Below are 13,694 nucleotides of genomic sequence, written 5' to 3' on the forward strand. Positions count from 1 at the left end.
TGAAAATATTACTCCGAACTCCATATCTTAATTATTTCCGATTCGAGCTCAACCATAAAACTTTTATTTCTTTTTCCTGATTGTGTGTTTGTTTGTATACGTCGTAGATCACGGTGTGAACGAAGGAGAGCCCGTTGACGAACAGTACTGTGAGCCCGCGAACGAGGACCAGTTCCGCGACCCCGAGCCCGAAGGACAGTGCTTCGACCAGGACCTCACCGAAGGCTTCGAAGACGGCAAGTTCAATCCCATCATTTGATGCATGTTTTGTCCTAGTTTTTATAAACACAACCTATTGGTCTGTTTTACAAAATTGCACATGTTTTGCTTGCATGAAAACACGGTTGGATAGCCATCCCTTGATTTGTTATGAATATTCCTTGACCACCTAGATTAATGTCTGATTTTGTTTGGACGTTAATCGCTACTAGAACGCTTAGGATCTTATACTCAATACAACCTGTTTTATAAAAGGAAAATGTGTGAGTGTGTGGGAAGGGATAAAAGTGGATTTTCGAAAGATGAGTCTAGACGGGATGGATGGCATTTCGGTATGATTTGCCGTTTGGTGTGCTCGTGCCGGTGTGGCAGGGCAAGGAAGGGAGATATTCATCTTGTCACCCCTAAGGACCGAGTTGGTGTTACATCTCACCTAACTCCACTATCATGCAAACCACTCGACCGTTGTATGGGCAACGGCTTAGCATAAATCCCACTAGTTAGTCTGATAGCCATCAGGAGAGCTGAGAGCAACGGGTGACTAAGGAGAAGGGATAAGCCCCGAGTGACTTATGCCCCGGTTAAACCTAGGTGAAAGGTCGATGACCCCTTGGTGCATCCCGTGATGGCTAGTCAGGTCTAGCTAAGGTGGGTAAAGGCTTTGTTGGGATCTGCACCGACACTAAGGTGATCGAGTTGCGGTACCCCGCTTGTGGGTAAAGTTGCACACCTCTGCAGAGTTAAGAATCTATTCGAATAGCCGTGCCCACGGTACTGGGCGAGTTACGGTGTGGTCTCACAACTAGTGTTTACTTTGGGATGGGTTGGTGTGAGTTGTTTTGGAAATGCGTCCGGCAGTTGTGCCGTGTGCTACGGCGGATGAGGAGTCTGGTAGCAGTTTAAAACCTGGATCCAGTATGGATCAACACTTTGTGTTACTCGGTATAAGAAAACTGGTTTTGAAAATCCTTTCTTTCAAATGAACCCTTGCATGAAATGTTGCTTTCCGCAAAAGTAAACCTAACCTTATCCTTTAATTACCCTGTGCATGATACTCTGTTTATTTCCCCCTCCGCGGGTGTGGTTGGACTTGCTGAGTACGTTTGTACTCACCCCACTCTTAATTTTTACAGAAGAAGATCCTGACTTCGTTCCGGACGATGTCGAGTAGGGTACCGTCCTGCACCCAGCCTTGCCTGTGGATTAGGTTACCCGCAGGAGATACCGCATGGAGCAAGACTGACGACTTTCTTTTTATATTTAATATCGTTGCGTGTGTGTGGATTTTAATCCTCGCGATAGTGGCGCTTCTCTGCTCACTACCGCGTAGAGTTGTACGGTAATGAACCATCTGATGTAATAAATGTGTCATCAGCCTCCTGGGACTGATGTTTGTAACACATTTAAGTCTTCTCTTATGAGAGAACGCTTCACAAGTGCAGCTGGTACACCAAGCACTCGGTTGTTCCTTCTCCTCTTCCTGTGTGTGGATGGAGAAACGTGACATTTGTGCTCCATTCTAGATTGACACCGACGAGCCATAAACTAGCATGTTTCAGTTTTTCTTTCTTTTTTTTTGAGAATTTTCTTTCTTTTTACTTGTGTGGAGGACAAAATAAGGTTAAGATGGCCCTTCCTTGCTTACAAATAGTAGGATATGGCGAAATGAGCCCAGGCAGGGTTGTCCGGCCCATTATGTGGTAACCTTCTGGGCCATACGAGACGGCCCATTAGTCGGTACAAGTGGAAGCCCATGGCAGCTCGGCTGATTATGAATATCAATCGAGTCTTCGTTCCCCTTGCTATAGTTCAAGACTCAAGAGGGCGGCGGAGAGGCGATTCTAGTCTCGGCGTCGATCTCGCCGGCTCTTCTTCGCGTTCGGCGACCGTTCCGGTGCCGGAGGTGGAGAGGAGCCGCGAGATCGATGGCCGGTGTACATACACTTTTCTGTTGTAGCTAGTCTAGGGTTCCTCGCTTTGTCCGCGGCGGCGCGAAGGAGAGCTCGTCCCGGTGGCCTAGGGTTCAGGCAATCGGTGCTTTTGTCCCTCCAGTGCTTCTCCGGCGGCTGCGTCGTCGTCGTCGAGTCGTCTTCGGATGTGCCTGTGAGGTTTGTTCCCTCCTCCCCTGAGAAATCGGGTTGGAGTCTTCAGTTTGGGGTCGATTCGTCGTGGTTTGCTTGGAGGTCGCCAGCAGGTCTTGAGGTGCCTGATTTCCTTTCTCTTAGTGACGGTTTGCTCGGGCGTTCATCGATCCAAGTGTGCATCGGCTTCTTTGGTGCGCCAACTGTTAGAGCGCTAAAATTGTGTGCCGAAGTTCCTTCATCAAGCTGGGAATCGGCTTCAAGCAGCAGCTCTGGCGTTTCTCTTTTCCAGGGATGGTGCGTCGAGCGGCGGCTCCGGTGGCCGGCGTCGAAGATGACCGGGAAAGTCTTACAAGGACTTGGTTGTAATTGTGTTATCATCAGGGTTGTCTTTGTAAGAGTTGCTTGTAAACTTCTATATCACTAAATCAATTCCACCCGGTTTCTAAAAAAAAAAGATTATGAATATCAATCCAACCTGACACCGACGTGCGGGCCCCGCCAAACCGACTCCAGTCGCGGGCCCACCACCAGAATATCAATCCACCCATCGTCTCCCCCAACTCGAATTGGGGATCTGACGCCCGAGCCAAGACACCCGCCCGCGGCCCCAACCCGACCAAAAACCTAGCTAGGGTTCCGCCGTCGCCGACCCAGCCGGCGTCTCCCCGCTTGCCCGCCCGCCGCGATGTACAACGGCATCGGGCTCCAGACCGCGCGGGGGTCGGGAACCAACGGGTACGTCCAGACCAACAAGTTCTTCATCAAGCCCCGCTCCACCGGCGGGCCGGGCGGGCCGCACAGGCCGCCGCTCCACGACGCCGCCGGCGGGGATGGCGGAGGGCTCGGCGGGATGCGCAAGCCCAACAGGGACATCCTCGAGCACGACCGCAAGCGCCAGGTCGAGCTCAGGCTGCTCGTGCTCAGGGACGCCCTCGAGGAGCAGGGCTACACGGAGGACGAGATCGAGGAGCGCGTCGAGGAGGCGCGCAGGGCCGCGGAGGCCGAGGCGGAGGCCGCGGCCGCCGCGGAGGAGGCCGGGGCAGGGCGCCCCCCGTCTCTACCGGGCAGCAGAGGGTACGCACCTGTTGGCGTCTTTCGGAATTCGAGATCAGATGTCTCCTTTTCGTGTTGGGTTTTGAAACTGCCGCAGATCGAGGAGGAGGCCCGGTGGCAATTATTTAGCAGTAGCTAGATTTTGTTGCGCCTAATAATTAGATAATATTCAAATGATTTGATTTTGGGAGATTCTTACTTCATTTTTGAAGCGAACCTACTGCCTAGCGTTAGATTCTGTATGCGGGTTGTTGCCTCTGCTTATGTTTCATGCGTTTACCATTTGTAATGCTGTGTGATTACCATTTCTGCAGTCGTAATGCTGTGACAAGTTTGCCTTTTATAGTGTTTATTAGTTTTTTGCTCATTTCGTCGCATATCTATAGAGGACAGATGGCAGCAGGTGCTTCCAATACATCCATGTAGCATTCTTTTTAGTTGGATGCCTCCATTTAATTTTCTGGGATCGTAGCAGGTGCTTGGATGTGGAAATTATCAAATGCAGCTAGTTCTGTGTGCGAATTGTAGCTTCTGCTTTTTATGTTCTTGCATTTGCTATCTCAATGCTGTGATTTCTTCAGTTCCTAGCTGTGCACATGTGAAAAGTTGTCTTTTCATTTTTATTTTGTAATTATATTTTTCCTTGGGATGACATTCCACGGCAATGGAAAATACTCCGCAATACCTTCACATACAATTTAGTGTTACGATTATGACAATTTTTGAAGCAGAATTGTTGCTCAGGGCTTACGCATGAGAATCATAGCTTCTCTTTACAAATTCGTCTGTTTTTACTGTGTATTCTTTGTGGCTATCATTTCTTGAGTTCCTAGCTGCTCAGATGTGTATGTTTCACTATGTTAACAGTTTTGTAATTTGTTTGTTCTGTTTGCTTATGGTAACTAAGTTCTGATCACATCTTGGTATATCCTTCTCAGGTTTACTGACACACAAAGCCACCATGTTGCGGCACGGAAGGAGAAGCAGCTTGAGACTCTGAGGGCTGCTTTTGGACTGGATGCTGAGGATGTAAAGAAGGGGGGCGTGGATAGTGATGTGGAATCTGGGGAGCTTGTACCTGGTAAGTATTATGAGGAACTGGATACTGCTGGACAGAAGGACGGCAAGGATTTGAAGGATTGCAGAAAGGATGTGAAGAAGAGCAAAAATAAAAAAGGGAGTGACAAAAAGAGTCGGAGAAAAAGTTCAAGGAAGAGCAAGTATGACTCAGATTCAGAACAGGAACGTGACACGGAAACAAAGAAGAAAAAGAAGAAGAGTTCTTGCCATGATTCTGAAGATGATTCAGTGACTGATTATTATGAGAAGAAGGAAGAGAAGCACAGCAAGAAAACTCGTCTTGTCTCAGATGATGATGATTCTGAAACTGATCGGAAGAAGGCAAAACGTGGAAAGAACTCTCGTCATGATTTTGAGTCTGATACAGATAGTGAATATGGCAAAAAGAAAACAGAACGAGCAAAGAACACTCGTGATGAGAGAAAGAAGGTACCAGTTAAAAGATCTCGTCATGATTCTGAGTCTGATACTGATAATGAGTATGGAAAGAAGAAAACAGAACATGCAAAGAATAATCGTGATGATAGAAACAAGATACCTATGAAGAAGTCTCGTCATGATTCTGAGTCTGATAGGGATAGTGACCATGGGAAGAAGAAAACAGAAAATGTGAAGAACAGTCGTGATGAGAGAAAGAAGATGCCAGTGAAGAGCTCTCACCATGATTCTGAGTCTGATACAGATAGTGATTATGGGAAGAAGAAAATAGAACCCGAGAAGAACAGTCGTGATGAGAGAAAGAAGATACCAACGAAGAGCTCTCGTCCGAGCTTTGAGGATGAGAAGCCAAGAGAGAGCAGGTACAAGGATAGCTCTCTCAATTACTCCATCGATGGGAAGCCCATAAAGTACAAGGAAAACTCTCGCCATGGTTCTGAGGATGAGAAACTCAAAATGAGCAAGTACAAGGGCGGTTCACATAGTGACTATGATCAGAAAAAGCAAAAATCTGTTAGAAAGAGCAATTATTCTAGTGAATCTAAGAGTGATTCAGATAGTGACCAAGGTGAGAGATTAAAACGAGGAAATAGTTCTCACCACAAATCTGAACGTGACAGACTGAAGAGTGACCCAAGGGATGATGACTACAGAACTAACAAGTCTGTCAAGAATTTGAACCATGGCTCAGATGGTGAGAAACCACGCAGCAAGGTGCTTCGGAAAGACAATTACAGTGATGAATCGGAGACTGATTCAGATACACGTGTCAAAGCAAAGAAGAAACTTGAAAAGTCGTATCATCACAACCCTACGGAGGATAAGCAAGCACCAAAAATCAAAGAAAAGGCGGATAACTATGGAAAGAACATTGATAAGCGCAAGCGCCATGATACCGATTCAGAATCTGATGGTTATTCCCGTGATAGGAAAAGACAACTGAATGCTGCAGTGACAAAAAAGGTTGTGCCAGAGAAAAGAAGAGTTGCTAGCTCAAGCGAGAGCTCAGATTACAGCAGCAGCCTCAGCAGCAGTGAGTCTGATATGAGTGCAGATAGCTATGAGGAACAGAAAAGGAGTCAAATTGTGAGTAGAAGAGATGAGCTGAATATACAGAGGCAGAAAGAGGAGAGAAAGGAGCTTGAAAAGCAAAAGCAGAGGGAGGAAGAGAGGAAAGAGCTGGAGAAGCAAAAGCAGCAGGAGGAAGAGAGGATAGAGATGGAGAAGAAAAGGCAGCGAGAGAGGGAGGAAGAGAGACTGAGGGAGAGAGACCAGGATAGAAGGAAAGGTGAAAATGGTGGGGAGAGAGACTACAAACGAAAACTAGAAGATGATCGGTATGACCCGAATTCAAGTAGAGTTAGAGAAGAGGGATATAGAGGCCACCAGAACAGAGGTGATGAGAGAAGGCATGAAGAGCATGGCCGTCACAGAGCTAGAGATCTGGATATCCATGATTCTAAGAGGTCCAGGCATGATGATGGCTCATATTACAATTCAAGGAGGGATCGTGAAGATCGCTATTCTAGAGATGAACATAGAGATAGAAGGCGTCACTGAATGCAAAATGTATCAACAACTGTAAGTTCCATTTCTTATCTGTATCGTTCTAGATAAACAAATGTTTATATTACTACGAAATTGGAAATGTTACAATTTGGCTATTGAGCTGTAGAGTTTTCAGGATCTGGAGCTTTAATTTTTTCATATCTATGTCAATTGTCAAGATGTTTCGCCAGTCCATTATGGATGGTGCATTCCCTTCTTTCTTGTGTTAGCTTGATTGCTTATGCAAATATGTACGTTTGTCTCACTATGCTTTGGTGCCTCCTGTGCAGCCTCCGAAGTAGAAGAGCTTGGGCATCTCCTCCAACAATGCCAGCCAGTTCCAAGTGGACGTTCTCCACATAAGTTTCAGTTGCCAAGCAGGCTAGCAGATCTCTGGCTGTGGCATTAAAATTTGGACCGCCCCGAAAGAACTCCCATGGCAGCATAATCTTTGCTTTGTTTGTATCGACTTTTTCACTGTGCAAAGTTTACTATGTTTACTACGGTGTAGATTTGAGATGTATTGCCTAGTTTCTGTTCGAAACTGTTATTGCTGCCATGGACGTTATGAAAATTTTTGAGGGGGTTTCAGCCTAATGTTTATGTTTGATGAGACATCCTCTCAGGGAGGCTCATTTCATCCGTTGTTTCAGATAATAATCTGTTCTCATGATATAGTCTGTTCTTGAGCAATGTCCTTCTGCCCGTCTTATCAGTAGCTAGTCGCTCCTTTTTGCTCGTGTATTATTCATTGTGATGTTACACAAGGATGCCGAGAAACTGTTTGAAAATCCTGGAAAGACGAGTTACAACATAAGATAACAAATCATGTAAAAGCAAAAACCGGGGAACTGGTCGTGTCTCCGTTTATCCTAAGGAAAGTTCAAGAAACACAACGCAGTGTTCTACACAAGCCTCGTGACAGTTTTTACAATGTAACGATACAGTATATTATTGCCTATATACTTGACAACAGAAAGTTATACACCCATCCAAGTTCAGGTGCCCTGGCCCTTTTTTTGGGCCCAAAAGGGGCCCCTTGTTTATTGTGTATGCTGGCGTTGCATGTTGCAGCTCTTCTACAGGGCAGAACCTGCACGGCGGCGTCTTGTCGCGTTTGAGGTGGCAATCTGGCCAAGTTCCTCGCTCTGGTTTGGCGGCACTCGTTCTCTGACAGGGGTGTAATGCCTCAGCCATTTGCCTGTGTATACCTGAAGAAATAACAAGCATCACCATCAGATGAAATGTTGTAGGAGTATGCAAAACCTGGGTTTATCTTGCCTACCAAACTGCGCGACACCAATATACGCTCTAAATTTTTTGAAATATATTACGGAAGCAAATTCTCGGAAGCTAATGGTCAGGCTGGAATTTGTCATTAGCGTTTATCAGCTTAATGACTCATTTCGTGAGTTCACATCAGATTCATAAACAAAGATAGTAACAGTAGAAAATATTTTTGCGATATACTGACCTGTTGGGGCCTCATAATCTTAGTATCAGGATCATCAAGTGACTCTTTCCAATGTGCTAGCCAACCAGCCATTCTTGGAATGGCAAACAGAACAGGGAAAAATTCTGTAGGGAATCCCATTGCCCTGAAACCAACACCATATTAACAACTGCAAATCTGCAATACCAACCAAGAGGAAAAAGAAACTAAAGAAACACAAGAGTCAATTCTAAATGATGCACCTATAAATTAGTCCAGAGTAGAAATCCACATTTGGATACAGCTTCCTCTTGATAAAATATTCGTCTGACAGCGCTGCCTTCTCCAGAGCAATGGCAACCTGACAGGGCATAATGACTACCCAGTTAGTTCTGCCAAGAAACTCTTCCAGTAGAACACAAAAGCAACATTGTCTAGAATTCTCATTTTAAGAATATGAGCTGACGTCTCCATTTCTTGAGTATATTCAGGATTTATGAGATGGAAAATAATTAAGTAGCAAAATGGCCAACTACAAATACTTACACCAAATATCGCTTGTGAACAATAAACTGTTTTGAATTTGAAACCATTACCATATGGCCTAGAAACATCACTACAGATAAAAAACTCTCAAGTTATTAGATCATTGAGATTCAGATGCAAGTAAATTTCACTCCATCTTACTCAACTTTACAGGGTCAATTTTCTACCATGAAAAAAAGAAAGGCCCATATCACAGTATTTCAAAAGTTACACATAACACGATAACAATCATTTAGCACCCTTTTTTATGGTCAGGAAAAAATGTCCTCATTAATCCACATTGCAAGAAAAGTAAAGCCAAAATCTCACAAATTAAAATTGAGATAATAATATATTAGGAGATATGTCCCGACTGTGGTTAAAACAGATGAAACTAACCTCAATAAGTGGATCCCGCCCAACAATTGAGAAAACCTCCTCTGCCAATTTCCGGATGACTTTAGCACGAGGATCATAGTTCTTATACACACGGTGGCCAAAACCGGACATCTTCCTCTTCCTTAAATATGAATGAAGTGATGAATCTTGTAAGAAAAAGTCAAGAGCAATAAAAAGGCAACAAACTGAATATTTTCACTTCTTCACACACCAGAATGCATATCAGATAAGAGCGATACTCACCTGTTCTTTACTCCTTCAATGAAATCTGGAATATTTTCCACACTTCCAATCTCATTTAACATTTTAAGTACTGCCTGTCATACAGAAAAATAACATTTAGCACCTTGCCACCTTCTACATGCTAAGCTTGAATGGCATCTAGAAGCTACAGTGGAACTTCAGCTATTGCTATGATGTCAGATAGTTTCATTTTGACAAAGGATGTAAAAAAAATCATGTTGAACTGATAGCTAAGAAATAAAAAGGTTAAATAAGCACAAAAAGGACAACCTTATTTGGATGATTCTAGAAAAACTATCACAAATGATACTTTTAGCCTAATTTCTTATGGCAGCAGAAACATGTAGAAAATTTTGTATGCAAGAACACAGAGGGGAGCAATGTTCAATATGGTTTACCTCATTTGCACCACCATGCAGTGGACCATATAGAGCTCCAACACCACCAGAAAGAGCAGTGAAGACATCAACACCACTATAGATATAGTATATCTCATTAGGAAACAGTTCCATATTTCACTGCTTGGAGGTGAATTTAGTAAGTGATTTACCTTGAAGCAAGGTGCCTAACAGCAGCAGTGGAGCAGTTCATTTCATGTTCAGCATGCAGAATAAATAGGATATCTAAAGCCCGCGCAAGTCGAGGATTTGGTTTATATGATTTGTCACCCCTGCAAAATTATTTTTATTTAGAAATTGTGTATATATTACAGTCATGGAGTTGAGTTAAATGCATGGAAAATAAATGCACATGTAAGTATATAGTATTCAAGGCGATGCAACTTACAAAGAATCCAGCATATACAAGAAGTTCTCTGAATAAGAAAGAGTATTTGAAGGAAGGATGGGAGGCCTTCCAGCTAATCTCAAGTAGGCAGCAGCAGCTATTGTTGGGGCCTGAACAAATATAAGGAATCAAGCCAAAGGCAAGAAATAATCATTTTAGTTTGCATGATCTCTTGATTGGGTGAATATTCCAAACATCATAACATTAACTAAAGGAACTATTGACCACGCATACCTTCCCAAGTACCCGCACAATTTGCTTATCCCTCACCTGCTTCGACTTGTAAAGATCTTGACCCTACATCAGTATAATGTGTTCGCTGAATGTCCAAGACATTATATTCAAATATAGAAATTTAGCTAGTGGTTCAAAATCCCACGTAATTGTATCTGAACTAATCGAACAATCATATGTCTCGATGGGTGCATTTTGACATTATACTTACTCTAAGAGCAGGGTTTGCATCTGGATGGAAGACAGAAAGGGTACTCATTGCACTGGCAAGAACACCCATGGGGTGAGCATCGTGGGGCATTGATTGTATGATATCCTGCCAACATTAAAATGTGACAACTTGTTACTTTTTAATCCAGAGCGAACCCAGAAATTAAACTTGCAATCATATCAAGCTATAAAGGTATCAAACCATACCAGAAGTCCTTGGGGAACAGCAGAGTGCTGTGAAATAGCAAATTCCCAACTTGCCAATTGGCTCTGAGTAGGTAAATTCCCATACACTGGGAATACAGCACAATAGTCAACCAAACAATGCAAGGTAGCAGGGTCACACCGACAGTAAACTGAAAAACAAGGTCAATAACACTTACTTAAGAGGTATGCCACCTCTACAAATGAACTGCTTTCAGCCAACTCTTCAATTGGATATCCCCTGTAGCGAAGGATTCCGTCATCCCCATCAATGTAGCAGATGGATGAACGAACTGGGGCTGTATTGAGATAACCCGGATCATAAATCTTAAGACCTTTGTCATCCTTTCCGGTGGTTATCTGCAAAATATTTCAGAAAGGAAGCATCAAAGGAAGTCCAATGTCCATGCAAGTAGCATATTTCTAGATATTATGGTGCTGCATCTCAAACTAATTCATGGACAAACTAACAGTGTGCTGTTTGCAGGAATAACAAAGAATTCAGGTGGTGACTTCAAGCACCATCACAACCACAGCATACAATTCAGTCAACTCAAGCATTGAAATCGAATAACGACTGCCTTAGTAGAAGTTATGTTAGAATTATGGATAATAAGCAACTTCAGCCAGACTCACTGAAATCAGCTATTGCTCCAATATCTGCAACGGCGCCCTGTAATTCAACCAACCCAAGTTTTGAGATGTGGAAATGACTTCCGTAGTAGTACTAGTTTCAAGTTTCTACTTATACAGACCACAGAACAACTTCAGCCGGACCTCTAATCAACGATGCCTCCCACAGCTAATTCAACGAGCTTTTGCTACCAATCGTGATTTGTGCATAGATAGGTAAATTCACAAATTGCTCCAGCCATCGCATCACACGCTTACAACTACCGCATCAGAATTACTGAACCGGCGGACACAATCGAACCCCAACAAACTATCAAATGTAATCCAACCGGTCCGCGCAGCAAGCCAGTCAACTTCACGACGGCAATCGCACCCCAGAACTCCGATGCCCCCGCGGATCACGGCGCTGCGCCACCGTCAGTTCGCGCTCACTAGAGTAGAGCAGGGTACCTTCTTGAAGTCGGTGGCGCGCACGGTGCCGTCCCCGGAGACCTTGACCTCGTGCCGCTTCCCGGTCCTCCCGTCCACCACGACGAGCGCGCCGGCGCGGGGCCCGGGGGCCGCCGCGGACACCGGCGACCTCTCCAGCGCCGCAGCCTCCCCGGCGCCGGCGGCGAGGTGGGAGGAGAGCACGGCGAGGCGACCCCGCGCGGGGTCGGCGCGGTCCATGGCGCGGCGGCGCGGGATCGAGTCGGGTGGTGGAAGAGGGCGGAGCGAGGAGGAGCAGGAGCAGAGGAGCAGGAAGCGGTTGCTTGGACGCTTTGGCTTCGCGCAACTCGATGTTTATAATTGACGTGTTTGGTTTGGAGTGTGGGCTTTTGGAGTCGTGGGAAGGTGAAACTCGGGCGTGTAGTAAAGCTTATCGTGATCCAGGTGTGCTCCCACGCCACGCTTGAATTGAATTGGCTTCAAATTTAGATCTTGTGGATGGGTTTGATATTTACCTCAAATTTGAATTTTGAACAAGCTCCACCGCTACGCTAGATTGGCAATTTTTAAAACAGGACGCATCATCTCTGATATAAAATATTCGATATTATCCTTGAAAGAAGTACTCTCTCCGTGTAATTGAAGATCGCGTTGTTTATTTGGTTCTCTAGATCCTCAATAAATGCAAATACATTAGAACCGGAAAAGTAACATCTACTTAAATATTTGATTGGCTCCATGTCTATTTGATTGGCTCCATGCCCTTCTCAATACAATTAATTAGATGGACTTTATTATAATATAAACAAACAGTATTGTGGGGACAAAATTTAAAGGCTAAATGAACAGTAAGTATTCTATGTCTGGAGCGACCACAAGCCTCCTCCCCTGCACTGCCTCCGTCCCCCACCCTTAATCATAAAACTAGATCAATGCAACCGCTGCTATCCGACAAGGGTGAAGCGAAGCAATCTCTATCGTGCCAATCTTCTATATCTTTTTTTTGCGGTTTATTTATCCTCCAATTTAGTAAATACTACGGCACCCCCATACAGTTGAATCCTGATGCTTTGGTCTGTCATCGATCGTAGGTCCACTCAGACAAATATTGCATTGTTGGTAAGGTTGCACAATGCATAATTGAAACGAATTGTCAGCTGTTGTGTTTCGTGTTTCCTTTTTGCTGGTGCTACTTGATCACTTGAAGCATGGAAGAGACTGGTACGGAATTATCGTTTAGGACAATGTGGATGATTATCTTTGACACGAGGTATTGCAATGACAATTTGCTTGAGTGACATTCTCCTCCTTAGAGGGACTACCATGTATCCCCTGCCTCCCCAACCATTGTGATTCTCATTGTCTTGGAGCTCATGTTTATCCAATCCTAGATGACCGCTAGATAGGCCATGAAGTCCCCCATCTAATCCAAATTGCTAGTTCGCTACTGATTAATCTTCCTTTCTGATGTAGTGCTTCCGTTGTGTTTCTGCTGCTATTGCTTTGGTTTCATCCTGCAGTATAGAGAACTGGTTTTCCTAATGCATTAGAATCTGCAAAAGAAATAGCATACGAGATGGACATTGAGTGAGCATTTCCTACCCAGCTTAAAATACTAAAATCAAAAGGAAACAGATGCTTTGATGAGATCTCGATGATGCACCTATTGCTTCACAATCTGCAGAGGAGTCAATTAGAGTTGATATTTTTTTTTCCCGTTATTGATCGAGCTATTAGTTCACTATCTAGGAGGTTTGAAAAAAATACAAGGGTACCAATATACTTTTAATATTTTTTTTACTTCACATAAATTTGGCTCCTTAGATGAGAAGAGGTTCCTATCTTCTTGAGCTTATATTGATGTGGAACTTAAGAGTGGTTAACATACTGATATCGATGGTAAAAATTACATGTGAAACTAAATTAGAATTCCTCTAAAATTTCATCCCTAAGTAGATATGGTCCCACTTGATATTCCAAAGTTTGTGAAATGGAGGGAATATTTGCGTAATAACCTTATTATTGCATATAGAATTTGTAAACTACCATCATGACAATTCCATTTGCAGAACTTTTCAAAATTAAAGTTCATAAAGTCCTACATGAGTAGGATCGGAGTGTAGGACTATGACATAGGAAAGACTCAATGGATTGACAACAATTGTACTTCAAAACGA

At 43.9% G+C, this 13,694-nt stretch overlaps 2 protein-coding genes across 2 annotated transcripts; one reads left to right on the plus strand and one right to left on the minus strand.

Annotated features, from left to right (window-relative positions):
- The first annotated feature begins 2,868 nt into the window (after positions 1–2,868).
- On the plus strand, positions 2,869–7,095 carry LOC120695102 (glutamic acid-rich protein-like). Its single transcript, XM_039978418.1, has 3 exons — positions 2,869–3,377; positions 4,295–6,455; positions 6,713–7,095. Exons 1-2 carry the CDS (start codon positions 2,989–2,991, stop codon positions 6,432–6,434), a joined length of 2,529 nt encoding a protein of 842 aa, XP_039834352.1. The 5' UTR covers positions 2,869–2,988; the 3' UTR covers positions 6,435–6,455; positions 6,713–7,095.
- A 141-nt stretch (positions 7,096–7,236) lies between these two features.
- LOC120695112 (citrate synthase, glyoxysomal-like) lies at positions 7,237–11,874 on the minus strand. The gene is made up of 13 exons (XM_039978427.1): positions 11,539–11,874; positions 10,635–10,815; positions 10,459–10,544; positions 10,253–10,357; positions 10,042–10,104; positions 9,808–9,917; positions 9,572–9,691; positions 9,420–9,495; positions 9,022–9,095; positions 8,779–8,899; positions 8,118–8,215; positions 7,897–8,020; positions 7,237–7,633 (listed from the first exon to the last, which is right to left on the minus strand). The coding sequence occupies exons 1-13, from the start codon at positions 11,755–11,757 to the stop codon at positions 7,502–7,504; spliced, it is 1,509 nt and encodes a 502-aa protein (XP_039834361.1). The 5' UTR covers positions 11,758–11,874; the 3' UTR covers positions 7,237–7,501.
- Between the last annotated feature and the right edge of the window lie 1,820 nt (positions 11,875–13,694).

The sequence above is a fragment of the Panicum virgatum genome, chromosome 1K (assembly GCF_016808335.1).
Source record: "Panicum virgatum strain AP13 chromosome 1K, P.virgatum_v5, whole genome shotgun sequence".
Lineage (NCBI taxonomy): Eukaryota > Viridiplantae > Streptophyta > Magnoliopsida > Poales > Poaceae > Panicum > Panicum virgatum.